This window comes from Ambystoma mexicanum, chromosome 6p, assembly GCF_040938575.1.
Source record: "Ambystoma mexicanum isolate Mex_15411 chromosome 6p, UKY_AmexF1_1, whole genome shotgun sequence".
NCBI lineage: Eukaryota > Metazoa > Chordata > Amphibia > Caudata > Ambystomatidae > Ambystoma > Ambystoma mexicanum.
In genome coordinates, this window is record NC_090935.1 from 580721586 (window position 1) to 580744851 (window position 23266).

General features: G+C 50.8%; 1 protein-coding gene across 1 annotated transcript in view; it reads right to left on the reverse strand.

Annotated features, from left to right (window-relative positions):
• TENT2 (terminal nucleotidyltransferase 2) overlaps window positions 1–23266 on the reverse strand; it is a 1145598-nt gene that overhangs the window by 709706 nt on the left and 412626 nt on the right. Inside the window, exon 4 of the mRNA XM_069627408.1 lies at window positions 5843–5957. Within this exon, the coding sequence (XP_069483509.1) occupies window positions 5843–5957 (115 nt within the window). The remainder of the gene's footprint in view (window positions 1–5842; window positions 5958–23266) is intronic.

Genomic DNA, 23266 nt, shown 5'->3' on the forward strand with positions numbered 1-23266 from the left:
CAGACTTGCCGTGCCCAATCCGGTGCGATTAGAATCAAAGAACAATTCTGTTCTTTTACCCTGCGAAGTACCCTCGACATGAGGGGAATGGGTGGAAAGGCATAGAGGAACTTCCCCGACCAATTCACTGAGAACGCGTCTCCCAGTGATTGGTGCTCCGGGTATCTTGAAGCAAATCTCTTGCATTTTTTGTTGTTCCTGGTGGCAGAAAGGTCGATCTGCGGATGGCCCCATAAGGCAAAAATCCGTTGGGTTTCTTTTTCGTCCAGCTCCCACTCGTGGGACGCTGTGTAGTCTCTGCTTAGTCTGTCCGCTAGGACATTGTCCACTCCCGAAAGATGCTCTGCTCTGATCTGCACTCCGTAGTGCAAGGCCCATGCCCATAGCTGTTGGGCTTCTTGCGACAGGATCTGTGACCTCGTGCCTCCCTGCTTGTTTGTATAGTGCATGGAGGTCTTGTTGTCTGTCTGGACTGTAAGGACTTGACCAGCTATCACCGGTAGGAAAGCTTTCAGTGCCAACCTTATGGCCCTGAGCTCTAACGCGTTGATGTGGAGCTGGGACTCTTGTGTCGACCAAGAGCCCTTGGTTTGGAGGTCCGCAAGATGAGCGCCCCAGCCTGATAAGGAAGCGTCCGTCCTCAGCAGAAGGGTCGATGTCGGTGCTTGAAACGGCATCCCCTGCAAAAGATTCCTCGGAACATTTCACCATCGTAGGGCCTTGTGCAACGCCGATGGAATCTGGACAATGTCTTCCCAGCATCCTGAAGCTCGTTTCCATTGGTGGTCCAGAGCTTCCTGAATCGGTCTCATGCGAAGCCTGCAGTTCGGTATGAGGAATATGCATGACGACATCATGCCCAATAGGGATTTCTAAGAGCGTACGGATGTTGTCTCTTTCTGTAGGAAGTTCGAAGTTAAGCGTAGAATTGCTGCTATTCTTTCTGACGATGGCCTCACTCTGGGAATGCTGGTATCGAGTTCGGCTCCCAGGAAGAGAGCTACCTTTTTGGGAACGGGGCAGGACTTCGTCTGGTTTATGGAGAAACCTAACTCTTTTAGGAGTTTAACAGTCCTCGAAACTGCCGAGCGAGCCTTTGCAGCGGAGCTTGCCTTTATCAGCCAATCGTCCAGGTATGGAAAAACGCCCGTTCCTGCCCTCCTGAGACTTGCCGCTACCGGCGCCAAGCATTTTGTGAAAACTCGGAGCCGATTTTAGTCCGAACGGGAGCACTTGAAACTGAAAGTGAAGCTCTCCCACCGTGAACCTGAGGAACTGCCTGTGCGCTGGATGGATCGGTATATGGAAGTATGCGTCCTCCAAGTCTAAAGTGGCTAAGAAGTCGTGCTTGTTTAACCAAGGTAGCACCCCATGTAAAGCTACCATCTTGAATGTTATGCGCTTGATAAATTTGTTGAGTGCCCTCAGGTCCAAGATGGGTCTCCATTGACCGTTTTTCTTTCTGACAAGAAAGAAACGGGAGTAGAAACCTTTTCCCCTCGGACAATAGGGTACTGGTTCTACTGCTGCCTTCTGGAGCAGTTTTTGCAATTCGGACATGACCTGTCTTAGCATATGCACTCTGCGAGATGTTGGAGGCAGGGAAGGAGGTTGGTCCAGAAATTCTAAGGTGTGACCCTTTCGGATCACCTGCAACACCCATTTGTCCGATGTAATTGATTGCCAGCGCTTGAATAACTGGCTCACCCTTCCCCCCACCGGGGTGTGGTGAGGAGGGGGAAAAGATTGGTCGTCAGTTTTGCTTGCCTTGTGATTTCCCTTGGGCGGAGCCACGTCTGCCTCTATGGGCGTATCTGTTGGATGACTGATATTTATTGTCTTGGTACGTGCCGCCTTGTGCTTTTTGACCATACGAGGAACGACCGTATCCTCTGAACTTGGAAGATGAGCCTCTAAAGGGACGAAAAGACCTATGGTCCTTAATTTTGTCCTTTAAAGAACTGATGGCTCTGGCTGTGTCCGTGTCTGTCTTGATTCCCTTCAAATGGTCATCCATCTTCTTTCCAAAGAGATCTTGTCCATCAAACGGCATGTCTAATATCTGCGCCTGGACTTCAGGTCTAAAGTTAGTAGCCTTCATCCAGGCCTGCCTTCTGAGCACTGTGCCGTGCGCCATCTGCCTGAAGCCTGATTCGGCCACATCAACCGCTGCGTCGATCATGTGATCCGATGTAGCTTCACCATCCGCGATTATCGATGTTGCCTCCTCCTGGAGCTCTGGTGGTAATTGCTCCACCAATTTAGACATGCGGAGCCAGAGCTCGCGATCGAACCTAGCGGTCATGGCCAGCGCATTGCCCGCTCTGATAGTAAGCGATGCAGAAGATGATACTTTCCTGCCCATGGCTTCCAGTTTACGTCCGTCCTTATCCGGTGGTGCCGACAACGGTGAGGAGGGGTTGGCGAGTTTCTTTCTGGCCGCCACTGTAATAACCGAGTCTGGTTTCGTATGACTTCTCAAACAAAGCGGTGCCGAATCCGGAGCTTTGGATTTCTTTTCTGGCCTGGACACCAGCGCCGGAGTCGATAAGGGCGTGGATAGGATCTTGGATCCGGAATCCCAGATGGTATCGAGGAGGGGAATTGTGGTCACTGTCCTCCTTAGTTTGTCCCTGTGCTCATAGAGCACTGATTTCTTTTCCTCGGAAGAAACCAGAATTTTAAACAATTCTGCGGCTTTACCGATAATAGTGTGGAAAGAGACGAGATCATCCGGCGGTGAGGCCTTGCCCGGCGAGTCTCTCCTCCTGGGCTTCTCGACTACGTAGTCATCCCACTCACTGGATGCGTCTGGCTCCTGTGTTATTTCTCCTTCTTCTGGTTCCGAGAATTCTCTAAAAGGATCCTCCTGCCAGTCTGATACCGAGATGGTGGACGGTACCATAGTAGGGTCTACATCTGGAGATCGCGGTCTGTGTGATGACTGTGGTGACGGGACTCTTGTAGGTGAAGCACTGTGGGTGCTGCTCCTCGGTCTTCGAGCAGGTTCCGGTGATCTCATCCGTTTTCGCGGTCTACTCCTGTGAGGAGAACAACCAGATGTGCCAGGAATCGGAGATGACTCTAGGAATAATTCCTGATTCCACGGGATCAATCGGGATTTGCTTCTCCCTTTGCCGTTTGTAAAATTCTTCTACAATCCTCTGCACGGATAACATGAGTATCGGGTCATGAGGATATTCGGATTCTCCCGTGGACGGTTGCCAAGGAGGGCTGTATTGTTTCGGTAAGGGACCGGTGGACTCTTCCACCACTTCCTCATCAGAGAATTCTTCCTGAAGAATTACATCCGGAAGTTCTGCCATGTGCCCCAAAGGTGAAAATTGCTGTACCAGTGGTTCAGTCTCAGTATTCTTCTCAATGACATTGTTTTCAATGACAGGTGTTTCAAATGTGGAAGGCAGCAATTCCTCCGTAACTGCCGAAATTTTTGGTGCCGCTGAAGGTGTTATGGACGATGCTATCTTCGTCGACAAGCCTCCCGTATGAGATTTCGTCGACGACTGAGATTTTCCCGCCGACGAGGGCTTCGCCGCCGACTGAGATTTTCCCGTCGACGACTGAGATTTTCCCGTCGACGAGGGCTTCGCCGTGGACGCAGGAGATTTCTCCGTCGACGAGAGCTTCGTTGACGAATGTGGAATGTGTTCCATGGACGACTGTCATGGATGAATGCTTCGTGGACGAGTGGTGTTTCTTGCTCGTCGACGAATGCTTCGCGGTCGACATGTCCGATGACGATGATCTTATTGTCGACGATGTCTTAAGCGTGGTCGTCGTCGTTGATGGTTTCGTCGACGGTATGGCCGATGACGGGCCTTTACCTTTCCCTTCATTCGTGGACGGTTTTCCCGCCGACGACTGCCCCCCCCCCCCTGTTTTTTGCAAACTGCTCCTTACCTCTGGAGGCAGATTTTGCAGACTTTTTCTGGCTTGATAAGTAAACTGGAGGCAGAAAGGGTATCAGTTCCAGCTTCCTCTTTTTGAACTTGGGAGAGGAACTCCTTTCCACTGAAGAGGCCCTTCTCTTTGAAGTTTGTCTCTCAGATGGAGTGCTGGATTGGACAGGAGCTGTTCTGACAGACTCATCGTCCGAAGATTGATCCCTGGATTCCAAGTATGAAAGGAGTCTTCTATGCCTGTCATGAAGGGTCTTGTTGAAAAAGGTTCTACAAATCTCGCATTTTTTAATGTCATGTGGGTACAGACAATAAATGCAATGCTCGTGGGGGTCTTTGTTGTAAACCAATTTCTTCTTGCACCTCGTGCAGTCCCTGAACAGGGAAGGCTTCCTGACAGCCTGAGGTGCCTCCATTTCTGAAGAGAAGTTCAGTCGACGATTTTGAGAGGAAAACAACAAGTTTTGCCTATAAGGTTAATTGGAAACCAAGCCCCTAAGAAGGGGAACAAAATGGAATATATTTACCAAATATATTCCACACAAAAGTAGAAAGAATTTGAAAAAAAGCTCAGCGAGCTTGAGGATTCCCTGTGTCTGTTAGACTGCGGTGAAAAATCTGAAGATGGCTGCCGGGGGCGGAGCTTAAGCCCTGCCACCTCATTGGCTGGGGCCATAAAGGACCAAAGTGAGGTGGAGAGACTACACAATGAAATGGCTCATAGGCCATAATGGGCTATGTACATGCACTGCTAGGTAGCAATGTATATATATTTAATAATAAATTAAAAAAAAATATTATTAAATTTATCACCGAGGATTCCCAGTCTGACGGGGAATATTCAAGCATCTGAATCTATGAAAGATCCAATGCTGGAGAAGCAGCCTTTGCCTTACACACTTATGCTGAGAGACTGTCCTCCCACTTGACAATTGTTTCTGTAAGAGAACTTGTCAGGTCTACGCCTCCCTCTCAATTGAAAAGCATGTGTACTCTGTTGAATAAAGCCTACACCTGGAGGAGTTCAGGGTTGTTGCGCCGAGAACCGTATTGCCATTGGTTTGTGCTTTGCTATTGCTAATAAAATCTTTCACCAATCCATCACAATAGTATGGATATTTTTCCACGACATGGGCAAAAACATGATTGGAAGGGCTTGAACCTATGGTGGTAGGTAGTACAAGATCATGGCGGGACGATGAAGAGCAGGCTGGAAGTAGTGGCTAAGGCCCAGTTAGGTGGGAACGAAATCTGGAATGTGGCCCAGTAGCCCCCACCAGTGCACTCTGCTGAACTAGAAAATGCAATCTGAGACCCGAGAGGAGCATCTACTTACGACATTGATAACAAGAGTCATAATCCAAAACAGAGGAGTTGTAACATCAAGCCAAGGTCTCAAGAAACTGGGTAGTTGCCTAGACCTTTGAGGAGAGATTCTGTGACAGGGGTTGACATGAGAAAGGCATTCTAAACCTCCCAAAAGGTAGTTTGCATCTACGAACATTTGGTGAGCACAGCTTAAGTAGCAGGTTGTGGAAAAAGGAGCGTATCGAAGATTGAAGACATTTTCTCCAAGCCCTTTTATTTTCACCAAAAATGCTTTAAACTGAAGCTCTGGTGTGCGAGTCTACTTTAGTGATTCTGATGGCCATCCTGACACCCATAAATGCCAACGTAAAAGAATGAACAATGGTGTCAGTAAAGTTTAATCAGTTATAGATTATGTTTAACAATTTAACAGACTCATTTGGTATATAATACATGGTAGCCCTGATCACAAACAGAACATGTACTCTATGCTTTAAAGGAAACGGAACGGATATTTGCAGCAAAGCTAATCATTTGAATGTGAAGTCGCAAGCAGAGCAATAATTTGGTTTGAGACAATAGGTGACATATTAGAAAGCAAAAGAGGCACATACTTGGAAACATCTGCTGAATCTCTCTCTGAAGCTCTGCTCGGCAGATGTCTTTCTTCTTTAGGTCACTAGCTTGTTGTTGACACGCTTGGAACAACTCCAATATTTGCACACTCAGCTTTCAGACAAAAAAAAGCAAACAGTTTAAACATCAATTCCCCATATTTTGTAGGTTTAACACGTGGAAGCTATGCAAGTATTTCATTATCACAGATCTTGTTTATCAAAACTTTCTCATGTATTCTCTTCAACTCTATGGCAAAACCAAGGTGAGCATTATGCTTAACTTTGTTTACTTCCAACTCAACAGTAGAACATTAGAAACATTGCATATGAACTCCAACACACTACAGACCTCTCCTCTGCCTTTGACAGGGTAAACCACAACATCCTCCGTGACACCCTGGGAATCGCAGGTCAGGCTCTGTGCGTGGTTCGCCTCCTTCCTCTCTCCGCCGCTCATCCAGGGAGAACTTGGGTTTTTTCTCTCTACTATCTCTCTTTCAAACTGCAGAGTCCCCCAGGGTTCCAACCTATCCCCCTGGTTCTTCAATGTCTACATGGCTGGCCTGGCACGTGCGATTGACAGCTTCCCCTCTTACTTCGTGTTATGCAGATAAGATGCAACTCTCCTTCAGGCTACCCTCTGCCACTTCCTCTAGCTCGCTCTTATCCGACTGTCCGCAATTCAGTCATGGTGTGCTGCAAACAACCTTTGCATCAACACCAGCAAAACAGATCTTTCGCATTGGGACTCCTGCTCCCGCTTTCCCACTCTGGCCGGCGTCCTTCGACCCAGCGCCCGCACCCACCTGCGGGGCAAAAAACCTTGGGTTCATCTTCGACTCCACTCTCTTTCTCCACTCACATATCGGACATCTCTAAAAAGTCCAACTACCAGCTGCACCTCCTCAGAGGTGCTCAACTTCCCCGAGAGGCTCACCGTCTCCAGAGACCTGGTTCTCGCAAGGCTGGACTACTGCAACAGCCTCTTTCGCAACCTCCCCGCCTCCGTTCTGCGCCCTCTGCAACTCATCCAGAACAGAACTGCGAGACCTATCCTTGGCTTCAAGCCCTGGGACCGCATCTCTATCGCGCTGAAATCCCTCCACTGGCTCCCCGTGGCTGCAAGGATCAAGTTTAAGACTCTTCTGCATTGACCAAACCGCTTTCTGGGGCCAGGGACCCATCTATCTGCATTAATGCCTTCCCAAATACTGTCCCTCCCGAGCCCTACCTCCAACATTCTGCAAGTGAGCCGGTTCTCTAAGCAGTGATTTGGAGGGAGATCATCAGCAGGGGGGCCTCCCTCTGGAACAGCCTCCCTGCCGCCCTATGTCTTGAGCCTGATCTCCTTAAGTTCCGGAAACTCCTTAAAACATTCCTCTTCTCTTCCTTCTCTCACTCTGCCCTGCTAACCCCCCTCTCCTCGCCCCCCCCTCCCCTTCACACAGCATGCCGACTAGCCACCTGGCGCACCTCAGAGTCTCACAGGTCCCTGGCTCCCTTGCCAGTCATCCAGCACTTGCCTCAGGGCCTGTACTTGCCCCATTGCTACTGCACTTGGTCAATGACCCATAAGAACAACTCTCTTGCACTTAACAGTTTCTCTGACTAACCCGTCACACTTGTTCCTCCCCTACACGCACTTAAACCCCCTTCCCTTCTCCTTACCTGCTGTGTACTCGCACGTTTTGATCGTACCATACCTGAAGCTCGTCTCTCATTGCACCCCCTAGCCCCCCCCCCCCCCCCATCTCCCCTCCTGCATGGCTGTGTCCAATGCTCTTTCAAAAACTGCAGAATCATTGTCAGACCCATTTGCTTTTATCTACCCTGTTATATGTATTTATGCACTTACTCTGCCTGGTGGGCAGACTTGTATCATTCAAGAATTCAAGGGCTCTGAATTACTGTTTTTCTCCCCTCCCCTTCCTGGAGTGCTTTGAAACACTTGTCTTGCGTATAGGCGCTATACAAATAAACATTACCACTCCTTCCTCCCAACAGTAAATACTCATACCATCAATCAGCATACATCTCTTTCACCAGTCCTCTGCAAAGCAACCTTATACCTTCAACATCCGGTTTAATGCCCCTCTTTCTTTGATGCTCTTCAGCAGGACAGGTACTCTAATCCTTATACCATCTTACTCTGACGAATTTGAATGTAATGTTTGAAAGTGTGTAAAACAAAACACTTCTGACAGTGAGTTATTGTGAGACTCAGTACTTTGGAAAATTAACTGTAGTTTCCTTGATGCAGAATAAAAATAGGCAGCTAGTTTCTGGCAGGCTCGGATTATGTCCTTTCAAAGACTTTTTGGTTGAGGAGTTTGCTAGATTAGGAATCTTCGCAGTTGTTTGTGTCGCCTCAGTCATCTGCTTCACAAACTGAAGAAATGTGAGAACAGATCTGGGGCAAACTCAGGTGGATCCTGAGGGAGAATTTGAGATTAGCAGCTCAACTCAGTGCCACAAGGGCCTGCAAGGCATGCAGTGTCTGCAGCAGAACCCGACCACCAGCGGGAGTGTCTGCTGCTACACAGCGAGGACCACTAGCACAAAGAAGATTCTCATGTGCCCTAGCGATGGTCTAAACAGGGCTGCGCAAAAGCCAATGGTCAAAGAAGAGACTATCATGCGCAGAGTAAGCCATCCACCATTTACCCAGTATGACCGTCACAGCAGCGTTGCTCCACAATGCACACAATAGGTCCAATAGTTTCTCATAACTCTAAACCCACAACATAGCGCCTTGGAGATAACCTAAGCGGATCCTTAACTGGATAACTTTATTCCTGGTTTCTCAATTTCCCCCTACTCCGCGCCTCCAAAACTCCCATAAGAAGAGTCAGATGTATGCACCTCCTTTATTCAGGTATTTGAACATGAGGTGAAATCTCAAAATACAGCACACAGCCAAAACCAGTCTGACCAGGGGGTGGTTTGTAATTAAACTCCTAATTATGATGGAGCACACTGGATATAAATATCCTAGAAGGGGGCTTTAGCCATCAGACTTAAGAATCCAGGGGAACACTGTAGATTAAACACAGACTAGCTATGTGTGACTGTATTAGACTCATGCAGGAGATGTTAGATGCACTGCAGTGCTTATTAGGGTGCACAGGTTTGAAGGAGGTTAGGAAAATGGAAGACATTGAGCAAAAAGAAATCCACATCTCATGCTTGCCAAGAGGCAGCCGAGAGCTTAATAGCTCTTCCAACGCTGCAAGACTAGATAACACAAGGAATCCCTTCGAGAAGTAGACCACTTCAAACAAGCTGAAATAAATTACTTAACCCTGGTAATGTTCTTTCGACTGGATGATCTTCCTATGTATTCCTCATTTTTTTTAATATACTCCCATCCAGCGTCAACTGCTTCGGAAAATGTTTTCACAGCAGAGGGTGCCGTGCGTCGATTCTGTGTCCCTCGACAGCCTCCGTCCACACTAGAGTACATCGATGTATATATAGAATGCACTGCACCAGCTACCTCAGTTCTTCCCCCTCGTATGCACAGACGTCTGTGGCCACAAGATGACCAGATGTTGGAAGAAAGGAAGGTGTAAAACCCAGAAATTCTCCAGAAGGTAGAGGGGCAGGTTGGGAGAGCGATGAGGAATAAGTGGGAGGAACATCCAGTCGAAAGAACATCAGGGGTAAGTAATTTGTTCTTCGAATGGATTGTGTACTCCCATGTATTCTGCATCTTAGATAGACTCCCATAGCTGTATGTTGCAGGAGGAGGGAACAGAAGTAAGTCGCTTACCTGTAACTCCTGTTCTCCAGCATTGGTATCTTTAATAGAGTCACATGCTGTGAATATTGTCCAGCATCAAGCTAGGAATCCTTGGTTACTTTTAGGTGTCTTTCATGCGATCACCCTCATTATGGGTGCTTTAGGCCCATCCAATGGGACATCAAGTAGCAAGCTCCTTCTCCCCAGCCCTTCTTTAGATTTCAACCAGTCATGCTGGACCTTGTTTTGGTATCTGAAGGCCTTTACCTGGCTGGGACGGACAGAGGGTGCATGTGAATCTATGAAAGATACCAATGCTGGAGAACAGGCTTTACAGATAGGCAACGTACTCCTCCAGCATTGGAGCTTTCATAGATTCATATGCTGCGAATAGATTACACAGCAGTATTGTATTAGGCAGATAAAAGGAACTCCTACCTTACTGGAACAGAGGCTGCAGAACTGCTCTCCCCGTCTGAGCATCCACTGCGTACTTTTTCTCCAAGCAGTAGTGCTGGGCAAACCTGTGGGGCATTCTCCAGGTTACCCCTTGGCAAATGCCAATGAGCAGCACCGCTGCCCATCGCGTAGAGCCGCCGATGCTGCCGTGGCTATTGTGGAATGTGCCCGGGGAGTGCCTTTGCAAACTCTACCCGCTTTCGTGTGGCAGAATGAAATAGTCGACGCGATACATCTGGACACGTCCTGTTTGGATATAGCTTTACCCTTATTCGCAGGGCTGAAAGCCATGAAGAGTTGTGTGGACGCCCTGAATGGCTTGGTTCTGTCCAACTAGTAATTGATGGCGCTTGACGTCCAAGAGTACAATGCCACTTCCGCGGGCGCAAAAGCTTCTTGAAAAACCACAGGTAGCTTTGTTAGCATTTTTGTGAAACTCTGGGAACCTTTGGAATGAATTTTGGATTGGTCAAAAGTAGCACTTTTTCTTTACAGAAGCAAAGGTAGGGTTTGCAGACCGCCAATGTCTGCAGTTCCGACCATCTTCGTGCAGATGTGATTGCCACTAGGAAGGCCATCTTCCAGGACACGTGCTTTATGTTGGCTGTGGCCATTGGCTCGAATGGCTTTTTCATCAGTTCTGTGAGGACTGTATGAAGGCTCCAGTCTGGCGGAGTTGCCTTTGTTGGCGGGAAGACTCAAGCCCTTTTAGGAAATGCTTCACCAGTCTGTCGCCGGAACAAGGGTGTGCAACTCCTTTTCATTGTATAACTGGAGATGGCCACCAAGTGTATCTTGATGGAGTGACTGAGACCTTGTTTCGCCAACAAGAGCAGGTAAGGGAGAAGTTGCTCCGGGGTCACGTTGAGTGGTCCTAGCATTTGCTGCCCTTGAAACCAGTCACAGAACTTTTTCAACTTCAAGCTATACGATCGGTTTGTGGCTGGTGACTTAGCCGCATCTAGGACGTTCTTACAGTCCAGTGGGATTGTTAGCTGGCCAAAATTAGCACAATCAGGAGCTATGCTGTTAACTGGGATGGGGTGGAAAGCCAGAGATCCAAATGTTCAAGGGAGAAAAAACCAAAGATTATTTTCCCGAAATAACCTTCAGTCTTTTCTCCCCACCCCACACCCATGCCCCCCCCCCCACCCTGCTACTTATCTTGCGGCCGCCGACTCGCAGTGTCCCTGCGACACCTGTTCCCTTTCACTTCTGTGATCGGGAACTGGCGCTGCAGGGTCCTCTTTTTTGCCTTTTTGGGATGTCTGCAGGGACACCCCCACAATCCCTGCTCACAATATAGTGAGCAAGGGTGCAGACTTTAGGACTTTCTTTCGAAAGGCATCCAATTTGCAGCCTTCGTTCTCTGGCGGCAGAGTGCATTTTTGTGCTTGCGAATGGGCTTTCCTACTTGCTGCTGCAGACACTACGGATTCTGGAGTGGGATGGAAGTAAGGCATTTATGTGTTGAGTCGGGTGCCTTAAACTTATTTTCCCCATTTGCCTTGAACGGCAGGTTCCATAAATTGATGCTACAGGGCGTGTAACCAATTTCCCAAATGTGGTCCAACATTGGAATGCACACCACTGACTTTCTCTTCTTACCCCTGTGGCTAAATTCCTGGCAAGCTTTAGAGATGACGATGTAAAACTCATATGCCGTCCGGTGGCAAAGGGTTGGGAGTTTCTTCCTGCAGGTCATCCGCCAGGGTGTCTGTATCCAAATTGGTGTTCGTGAGGGAGGCTGTTGTGGTAGAGTCAGCGTCTTGGGGGTGTTGGTTTCCGTATTGGGGAGTTTGTCTTCCTCCTGCTGCTTGTCCCCGACAGCAGGCGAGGGTGGAGACATAATCGCTGGTCATGGTAGCAGCATGGACTGGGGAGAACTATGACGCGTGGAGTCTCCCCGCTTACACTTAGCCTTCTGGTGTTTTCGGGTTCCCACCAATCTGTGTAATGATCTTGACTGTGTAGGGACGTTGTACGGATGGGGGATCTAGACCTGGTTGGTGACGGCTGTCTGGACCTTCACAGTGACGTACGTGTGGACTGTGGTCTTGACCCTGTAGATGACCTGGCTAGCGACCAGAGTGGTTGGTTAGACTGGTCGACATTTTACAATTGGCTGCCGTGCATACTGCTGCTCCGGCTGGCCAGGCGGCAGTCTAGTCTGCAATTGTGACAGCACCATCTGCAAGGATGAGAGGACTTGAAGCAACAGTAAAGCTTATGGGTTTATGAGCGGCTCTTTTGGTTGGCCTGTGAGTGTAGAACTAGGCCCCTGATCAGATATGCTAAGGGTGACTGGGCAGTCCTGATGTGGTCGGGTTTAGAGGCAGTATACCCGATTGACCTCATCTTGGCGTAGGGGGATGTCAATGAGAGTGTGGGTGACTGCCCACTGACTGAGAAACAATTGTGGGGACCGTGTCTGCCGTGCCTCGAAATCCGAATCAATTTCATGCTGCAGAATATCTTCTGGTATTAAGTCAGAGTAGATGACTGGTGAGGTAAATACCTGTACTTGTGCATCTTGTACCAGATTATCCTCCTGGTGATGTTTGGGACAGCCTTCTGCCTGCTTGGCTGTGTTTTGTATGTCTGTGGGGTCGTCCCGGGCATCTTTGTTCCGGGTTGGTAATCCCCCCCCCCCCCCGTTATTTGTTTCCCCCACACCGCCCCTCCCCCCCCAACTGCATGGCTGACGTGGCCGCCACCGATGCTTGCACCGCAGAGGACTCCTCCCTTGTACTGGACAACGATGTGCATGAGGCTCCACCACAAAGCCCCCCCTCCACCCCTTCTACGAGGTTGTCTGCTTGGGTTTTGCGTTGAGACGGCTGATTAGGCTTTTCCTTTGGATGAGGTTGTTTTGATCTTTTCCCTTGGCTTGACTGAGCATGTCGCTGATTATGCCGTCGACGAGGTGTTCCTGGACGCGTGTGCGGTCAATGGTCTTTCTACCGAGAGGTTTTTGGTTGTTGAATGGCATCGATGGGATCATGGCAAAGCTGTTCCTGGTTGAGTGTGCGGTTGAGAATGTCTGCCAAGGGTGTTTTGGTCAACAAGCTTGTGGACAGGTATTTGGTTGCTGGGCCTGTGGGCGCCATCTTCGTGGTCGACGGGTGCAGTGTGTATTTCCCAGATGATGACAAAGGCCTTGCTGGGGGCTCATTGCCAGACCCTCTCATCCAGATTGTCAGAGACAAGGCACGTTTATCTCCTGCACTTGTCCAAGGCTCATGGCCATGATGACACTTATGTCTTTTTGGAGGTCTTTCTTTGGATTTGGCCCTCTTTGGATGGGGATAGCTCCCCCCCCTACCCCCCCCAACCTAGGCAAGCCATGCTTTTAGTGGATTCTGACCCTTAAGGTGGGGTAGCAACCCTCCTGGAGCCAACATACTAGTTGTCAGTTCCCATCTTTGAGGGATTTGGTGCTAAATCCTCTACGGATTTCACAAACCTCAGTCGAGTTGTTGGGATACAGGCAATAAATGCACTCACTGTGCCAGTTGCCTTCGAAATCGTTTGAGGCCGCAGGAGCTGCATGCCTTGAACAACTTTTTTGCTTGTCCTCATCAATTCCTTTCCAATCCCGAGACGTCTCCTAGTAGTGGAGAAAAAATAAAACTGTTGAAAGTTGGTTTGACAGGAAATTATTTTTCTTGAACAAAAACTTTCTCTTGCGGCAAAAGAACTCAAGGACTCCTTCCAACGTGACACGCAGTTAGAATCTGAAAAGAGCTGAGGAGGAGCTTGTTACTTTATGTCCCATTGGATGGGCCTAAAGCACCCATTACGAGGGTGACAGCATGCACCTAACCTTTCTTTTAAAAAGTAAAATCCAAAAGTTAAATCGAGGATTCCCAGCTTGACGCAGGGGAATATTCACAGCATGTGAATCTATGAAAGATCCAATGCTAGAGAATAACCAGGTTACTCACCCTAGTGACCACCTTACTCCTAGTCCATAGTCCCCTTTCCTCCATACTTATGGGACATCTCTCCGCCCTATGGGATGGGACCGGAGCACTTTGTAAAAAGCATCCAAATTTTTTCCAAAAATGTGTCCTTCCTCCCTTTCTTGCGCGAGGCCCAGCACGCGGCCTTAACCCCGTCCACCTTGGCTCCGCCCATCAGTCCTTTTCTATCGCCAGGTCAGAGACCTATAGCAATAACAGAGGAACCTTATTAGAGGGGACGGCGGACGGGCGCATGGAGGAAAGGGGACTATGGACTAGGAGTAAGGTAGTCACTATGGTGAGTAACCTGGTTATAACTCCTACTTCCCGTCCCCTTTCCTCCATACTTATGGGAGATTCCCAAGCACTCGTAACATGAACTACGGGTGGATGGAAATACCCCTTACGGAAACAGGTTCTTCAGCACAGCCTGACCAAACTGAGCATCAGCTCTTGAGCTCATGTCGAGACAATAATGCTTACAAAAAGCAGATGGGGAGGCCCAAGTAGCTGCCCTAGCGATGGACTCCCAGGGGACATTTCTGAGAAGCAAACGCGGCTGCCTTGCCCCGCACCAGGTGTGCATGAAAACCCTTAGGTGGTTTCAGCCCTTGGACGGTGAAAGACTCCGTGATGCAGGCGGCGATCCACCGAGAAATAGTCGCCGTAGACGCCTGCTTGCCCTGAGGGTTACCAAAGGTCACAAAAAGTTGAGAAGAACTCCTAAGCTCGGAAGTCCTGTCCAGGTAGAACTTAAGAGCTCTTCTGACATCAAGACAGTGCAGAACCCTTTCAGCCTCTGAGGCAGGGTTCGGAAAATAGACTGGTAGGGAGATCGACTGATTCAGATGGAATTCAGTTACCACCTTCGGTAGAAATGCCGGGTTTGTCCGCAGGACTACCTTGTCCTTGTGAAAGACCAAGAAGGGATGCTCCATTGACAAGGCCTGGTGCTCACTCACTCTCCTCGCTGACGTAACGGCGACCAGAAAGGACACTTTCCAGGATAAGTACTTGAGGTCCACCGTGGCCATTGGTTCAAAAGGTTCATGGCACAGTGCCGTCAGGACTACATTAAGGTCCCACGGCGGATGCGGACTACGAACCGGAGGGTAGAGGTGTGTCAAGCCTGCAAAATGCCTCTTAACCACTGGGTTACTCAGAGAATAAGAACATTGGTCTGTGGAAAGATAAGCGGAAACCGATGAACAGTAACTTCTGCATGACAGAACGTGAACACCCGACTCTGCTAGGGAGGACACGAAGGACAGTACTGTGTCAATCGTAGCCACCCTTGGATCCAATTGCTTCTCCAAACACCAATGACATAACCAGAGCCATTTACTCCTGTATTGGGATCTGGTCGAGGGTTTCCTGGCTGCCTGGATAATATGCATGTTATCCGTAGACAAGTTAAGATGCTTTAAAGACTTGAACTCAGGCACCATGGCGCCAAGCTGAGCGATTGTGGGGAGGGGTGCCACATCTGCTGTTTCCCCTGATGAAGAAGATCAGGAGTTACTGGTAACCTGATCGGCGGATAAACCGACAGGTGTTGAAGTTCTGAGAACCAAAACCTGGCAGCCCACCACGGGGCTATGAGTAGAAGCTAACAGTTCAGAGTTCTTCAGCTTCCCAATTGCCCGATGGACTAGAGGCAAAGGCGGGAAGGCGTAAACTCTCATGTTGTGCAATGGAATCTCGAGAGAATCCCCCAGAGAGGAGGCTCCCAGCCCCCCTCTGGAGGCATACTGAGGAAGCTTCTTGTTTACCACCGTAGCGAAAAGGTCCACCTCCGGTGTGCCCCAACGCGAGAAAATCCATGAGAGGACCTCCGCCTTCAACTCCCACTCGTAGCTGACCACTGTCCGCCGGCTGAGGGCATCCGCTGTGACATTCAGCTGGCCCGGGATGTGTACTGAGAGCAGCCAGACACCATGAAGCACGGCCCAATCCCATATCTGGATAAACAGGTCCACGAGAGGGTGGGGGGGAGGGGGGAGAGAGACTTTGTCCCCCCTTGCTTGTTGATGTAATACATTGACACCACATTGTCCGTGCGTATGCGGACCACCTTGTTGGCAATGAGCGTTCTGAACGCCTTGAGCGCCAGAAAGATCGCCAGAAGCTCCAAATGATTTATGTGCAGGAGCTTGTCCTAAGGCGACCAGAGGTCCGAGACCTGAAGATCTAATGTCGCACGCCACCCCAGAAGGGAGGAGTCCCTCGTGATCGTCACTGTGGGGGCTGGGTCCTAAAACCCTGCACCCACCCACAGGTTGCTGAGAGATGACCACCAATCCAGGTCCATTCTCATGGAATCTGGAATCACTATCCGCTTGGAATCCGGGTACACAGCCTGACGCCAGGAACTCCGAAGAGCCATCTGAGTCCGTCTCATCTTGAGACGAAGAAGAGCCAGCACACACGAGGCCATGAGACCCAGAAGCCTCTGGAACCCCCAGGCCGACATGCTCTCCGACTGCAGAAACATCTGACACGTGGCTAACAGATCCGCCATTCTGTCCCCGGTCATGTCCACTCTGCAGTCGATCGTGTTCCAGCGAAAACCCAGGAAAATCAGGTCCTGCGAGACCGTCATGGAAGATTTCCGCCAGTTCACCGACAGCCCAAGATGGAACAGGAGCTGAAGGAGAGACTGGAGATTGCCCACTGCTGCCAGCGGACAAGGGCTGCGTAAGAGCCAGTCGTCCAAATATGGATACACATGGATACCCTGGAGATAAAGATATGCCGCAATCACCGACATCTTCGTGAAGACACGCGGTGCCAAGCTGAGGGCAAAAGGAAGCACTCTAAACTGGAAGTGCTCCTCTTCCAAAGAGAAGCAGAGATATCTCCTGTGTGGGTTCCAAATCAGGATATGCATGTACGCGTCCTGAAGATCCACAACGCTGAGCCAATCGCCCATCTGCAAGGAGGAGCGTATCTGGCTGGGCGTGATCATCTTTAATTTCTCTTGGGGTAGGAAAAGATTGAACTGGGAAAGGTCTAGGATGGTGCGCAGGCCAGCCTGGTTGGGTTTGGGCACCGTAAACAGCCGGGAGTAGAAGCCCTCCCCTTGCTCCCAGAGGGGAACGGGTTCCAGAGCTCTGAGGTCCAGAAGTTTCTGAACTTCAGCCGGACAGCTGCAAAGGAGGGTTGATGGGTGGGGTAGGGGGGTAGAGGTAAGCAGAAGCCCGCCCGAGCGACTGACAAGACCCATCTGTCTTCTGTGATGGTCTGCCACGCCTCCTAATGAGACCCACCAGGGTCTCGTGCGAGCGCAGAAAACCCTCATTTAGTAGGTTTATCGGTGGCGGTGCCACCTGAACCGGAGGAGGAGGCTGAAGAGCGGAAGAAAAACCGCGTCTGTTGCCTACTGCGGTTATTCCCCGCAGGGGTATCCACTCTGCGAAATTTGCGGTCGAGGAAGCCCCTAAAGCCAGAGGAAGGTCGACTTTGTGACAACGGTCTCCGGGTTTTGAAAGGAGCCTTAACCAGGACAATGACTTAGCTGTCTGAGTCCTATCCTTCGTCTTGATGAGCTCTGCATCTGTTGTAGAATGAAAGAGCTCCTTACCATCGAACGGAAGGTCCAACACCTTGTCCTGCACTTCTTTTGAAAATTTAGTGGCATGCAGCCACGCCTGCCGTGAGGTATCAACCCCCAGCATAAGGCCCCGAGCCGAGGTGTCTACGTGATGTGACGCAGCCTTCAGGAGATCCTGGGCCAAGACCCTGGCATCGGATAGGCCATTTTCGAAGTCTTCCAGCTTCTCGACCGGGATAAACTCCTCAAACTCCGACAGACCTTTCCGCATCCGCATGTTAGCTCCCCTCAAAATCAATTCAGTGTTGGCCTGCCTTAGCTGCAAGGCCGAGTTGGCGAAGATTTTCCTCCCGAGGGAGTCTAGGAGCTTGTCCTCCTTTCCCAGAACCTGAGTAGCCGTCGTGGAAGAGGATGCTGCAGGCCTGGACTGCAAAGTGGCCGCAGCCACCACTGTGGAGGAGGGAGGCGGACAAGACGACAGGGTCACCTCTTCTGAAGAATGCAGCCTGTATCTCGCGTCAATTTTCTCACTGACAAAAAGTCCAGAGTGTGGCTTTTCCCAGACTGTGCGGACCTCGCCCAGAACGTCCTTCTGCAAGAACAGGCCGGTACGCTCCAAGGGAGAACGCCCCAAAGAGCACGCCCTCCTGCGGAGCGGGTGCCTCGGGCACCGGGCCATCTAAGAAACTCATCATGTCTAGTACCCGATCATGAAGGCTCCAATAGAGCGGGGAAGGTCCTTGTTGTCCTGATCGCCTTGGGCGTCATTTGACAGGTCAGGATCCTGCTGAGCCGTGTCAGGCGCTGCCTTGTCGACCGGGGACAATGGAGGCAAAGGCGGAAGAGTCAGGGAAGGCACCGTAGGGAAGGGAAGCGCCAGCAGAACCACCGGAGGAACGGGTGGAGCCGGAGATGCAGGTGGACATATCTCCCTGAAAAGCCCTTTGAAATATTCCCTCATGGGGTCGGTACGCATAAGCGTTTGAAATTTACAGAAAAAGGCGTCCTCCGGGGACTGTTTCAGAACCTGAGGAGGCCTCTGAGGTGGACAAATCCAGAGACGTAGTGGGGAAGGGTGCCACATAGGCCCCACCGACGTATCCACATAAATCAAAGGTGCCGACCCCGCAGGCAAAGGAACATTGTACGGAAGAGGCATCCGGCCGTTCCAATCAAACTGGCCGATAAGTATGCGCACAAGGGACTATGTTCACCCAAGGGACCAAACCCTATACCTGAGGCCAATGGCGTAGTTGTAGGGGTAGCACCTAAAATGGCCGCCATTTTGTCCTCATCTGAGGGGAACTGCGGCATGTGAGGAAGTGAGGCAGGGGTCCCAGTCGATGGATCAGGGGTCTTAACTTTAGCCTTAACATAAGGAACCTCGGCAGAGCCGGTACTGTGAGGCCTGGAATGTTTTTGTGACATACCAACTGCCAACTCAGCCTTCGAAGGAACGACCTTGGCACTGCCGGTAAAAAAAGAACTTTGTTTCTTTGCCCCCTCAACAGGTCTGGTATCCCCGCAGGAGCGAGAACGGCGAAAAACAGCTTTCACAACTTGTCAGGCCTCTCAGAACTGTTGGTAGCTTTAGCCTCTGAACGAGGGACCTCGGACCCAGGTCCGGTAACAGCCTTATCCGCGCAGGCCTCAAACATCCGTTCGGTGACACCAAGCCCAACCAAGGCCTCGGGGCGCACCCCGGTCTTATTCTTGAGGGAAGCCGATAGAGACGCCTCAGAGCAAGCTCCGGTACCCCACGACTCAGTAGAACGGGGTCTACAAACAGCCCCCACAGGAGGGGCCTCAGAGCGTACTCCGGTAACCACAAGCCCCTTACGGAGACCCTCGGAGAAAACTCTGGTAGAATTTTTAGGCCCAACAGGCACCTCAGGGCGAACCCTGGTGACAGAGCGTGGAACCCAGAACCCGGAAAGGTATCCCCCGGCCGGGGTGCTCTGAAAAGTAAAGAACTTATCGGGCGTTTTTTCTTCTCGTCGATGAACGCCTGAAAATGTGAAGGAGGGGTTCATCGGAACACCTCCTCCCACCGCTCCAACCGACGTTGAAGTGCCCGGACCGAAAGGGAGTCGCAGTAAAAACAGGAGTCCCAACGGTGATCCGCACCCAAACACTCTAAACAAAGAGGATGGGGATCCGCCCTCGCGAAACGACGGTGACACGATGAACAATCTGGAAAGTCTAGTTTGAACGACATAGACGGGCTAGTAAACGATTGCTAGCGAGAGCAAGAGAGGAAAAAGGGAAGAAAATCTTCCGAAGATGCAAGTGCGTCCAGTCCCGAACAAGCGGAGAAAAGGACCGATGGGCGATGCGTGGGGCGGAGCCAAGGTGGGCGGGGTTACGGCCGCGTGCCGGGCCCCGCGCAAGAAAGAGGAAGGACACATTTTTTGAAAAATGTATATGCTTTTTACAAAGTGCTCCGGTCCCGTCCCACAGGACGGAGAGATGTCCGGTCCCGTCCCACAGGATGGAGAGATGTCCCATAAGTATGGAGGAATCAACGAGTGGTACACCGCACCTCCGACACCACATTGCATTGCTGAAGTAGCCACACCACCTCTAGAATGAGCTCGTAAGCCAGCAGCGACATCCTTGCCTGCCAAGTTAAAAAATTCAGAAATGCATAAAATAATCCAGCGGGATAACGTTTCCTTGGTTAAAGCTTGAGCAAGCTTGTGAGCAGCATATCCCACAAAAAGCTGAACGTCCCGTCTGAGTTTTGCCAGCCCATTGACGTAAAAACTCAATGATTTTTTGGGATCTAGACGATGAAGCCCCTCTTTGGAAGGACGTGGAGGCAGCTAAAAAGTAGGCAGCACAATCTTCTGTGCCAAATGAAATTCAGACACCCCATTCAGCAGAAAAGAAGTGCAGATCAACAAAACCTTTTCCTTGCAAAAAGGTGGTAAGTGGAGGATTACAAGATAAGGCTTGTAACTCGCTAACTACACAAGCCGAGGTAAATGCTGTTTAAAAGACAGTTGGAAGGGCCAGCATCCTTAAATGACATCAATAAGAGGCTCAAATAGTGCTACCATGAGAAACTTTAGGATCAGATTTAGATCCCAGACTGGTACAATGAATGGGACAGGGGAAAACATGAGTAAACCCCTTTAGAAACTGGATCATGATAGGGACCCTTAAAATACTATCCCTGCTGTGGAAAACACTTAAAATTAGACAAGCAGGGTGGGGGGGAGGGGGGCATGGCCTAGAGCGCCAGCTACGAAAACTCGCCTGGAGCCTGCTGGCCCGCCGCCGCATCAATACAAAATGGCGAACGGACCCGAGAGGTCTTTCGGCGTCCTCTAAAAAGAGCTGCGAGTGGGGGAGTTCGGTCCGGGTGGCAGCGCAGGAGCGCCCAGGCTGCCCTATAGCCTGCCTGCATGGCCTCCGGAGGGCGTTTGGGATTTCCACCCGGCTGCTCGTCCGGGGCATGAAGAGTGCCTGCTGAGTGGGCCGGAAGAGAGATGTGCCGTGCCAGCCTGCAGCAGCAGGACTCACGGTACACTCCGCGGGCTGCGGCCGGAAGACTAAGGGGGAGCCTGGGCAGCCCAAGCGGTGTTGCAGTGAAGAACGGGGTGTCTGGGCCCTGCAGATGACGCGTGGATTCTCCCAGCCCCCGAACCCCCTTAAAGAGGGGGCAGACTCCTAGCGGTGGCTCCTTCTCGGCTTCCAGGCTCCGCTCAAGGGCATATCAACCCCCCCAGGGCCTTCGATGCTTTAAAGGACAGCAAACACCTGGTCACGGAGTGAATCCTTGGTGAGAGCCATCGCGCTGGCGCGCACAGGGGCTGACTGAAGCAGTGAGGCCCGCTTGGTGAGAATAGATCGGGGGCGAACTGCCTGCCCCCCTCCCTTTCAGCGCTGGGCCGCGCCTGGACCTGCATCCATTCCTGGGGCGCCCCGGCCCACAACAACACGCCCCCCCCTTGTCTCCCCCCCAGTGCACATCTGATCCCCCCTCACCCTTCCCTCCCCCCACCCGTCTTTTATCCTCTTCATGTCTCTCTATCCCTTCCTTGTCTCCTCTTTATCCCCTCTTCCCCCCCCCCCTCTCTCTCGCCTTCACCTTATCTCACTTCTTCTTCCCCACTCCATTCAACTCTACACCATTTTTCCCCTCATTTATCTCTGCTGGAAAATAGTTTTTCCCTCATTTATCTCTGCTGACAAATTGTTCTAGTTGATGTATTGATGGTTTGACTCATTTGTATCTGCTTCTACTGTTATTGTATTGTTATAATGTACAGCGCTTTGGCGTAAAGCGCTATATAAATAACATCTCCATCTGGCCAGCCTCCTCTGGCGGGGGCTTCAACAAAATTGGATTCAACTCGCAGAGATTACAGGTCGAGGGCACCTTAGGCCCCACACAGCCTGCAACAGCACCGATTTGTCCACCTTGGTGCAGCCTGGGAGCCCTTGCCTCCCCTTACGATAAGTTCACCGCCTGCAGGGGATCCGGCCTTCCTGTAGTCTCCCTGGGGACCCCGACAGCATATGAGGGACCCGAAACAAGGCAGCCCCCCCCCCACCTAGCCAACAAATACCAGCCGCATCGGGGGAAGCTGGGCAACGGCACACCACAGGAGGTGAAGTACCTTTCTGACCCCACGGGGCCCAGTGGACAGCACCAGGTCCCCTCCCCTCCACACACACACACACACACACACACACACACACACACACACACACACACACACACACACACACACACGCCTTTGGGACCACTAAGCTCCCCCCTCCACCAGACAGTGGTACCAATGTTAAAGGATATTTGTACCGCCGCGCACTATCACCACCGGAGTGGTCCCCTGGCACTCTGGCAGCCCTGAAAGAGGGAGAAGGGGGGGGGGGGGGAGTTAGGAGGGAATAGCTGGAAAGTGCAAGAGAGCAGTGATGTGCTGTTGGCGACCTCAGCCCGGAGGGTCCATTGGCTGGGCTTGGGGTGTTTTATGCTCGGGTTGTGAGAGTGTGTTTTTGTTTTCTTGTTGCAGTGTAGTGAAGTTTGTGCAGATTGTTGCGTTGAAGGCTAGAGGTTGTGTTTTGGTTAGAGTTTGAGAGGTGTATGCAGAGGGGTGAAATTGTTAGTGGATTTGTTAATTTGTTATTGCTGCCCCGAAGTGAGGTGCTGAATTTCTGTATTCTCTCCAGGTGGAGTGTGGGAGCATTTCTGTGCCTCTGTCCTGATCAGGGCCGTCCGATACACAGTCGCTTTCACACATGGCCTCCACTCACATTCATAACCTTATCCAAGTTCGGCCTTGGCCACCTACGTGACATCTGTATGTCGGGCAGGCGTATGTGCGTCCCTTCACATATGGCCCAGAGAGCATTCCCAATTTTAGTCGGTGCGCGCAATTCACTAGTCAGGGCTACTCCATTGAAACGTGGCAGGTGGTTGGCATTCATCATCTTATTCAGTTGTTTTTGCAAGCCATCGTTCCCTAGCCCTTTTGCAATGTGGCACATGCCATTGCTTGCATTAAGTCCAGGAGCGCTACCTGCCATCATTCCATACTGCCATCACAACTCCATACGGTCAGTGTCCATGCCAATGTCCACAAATTAGTTCAAGTGTGGTAGGTGCCAAAATTCACACAACTCTATACAAGTATGATAACTGGTAGGAATTATGGGGAGGGTGTTGTCTGGAGTTGGCTAGGGATGCTGAT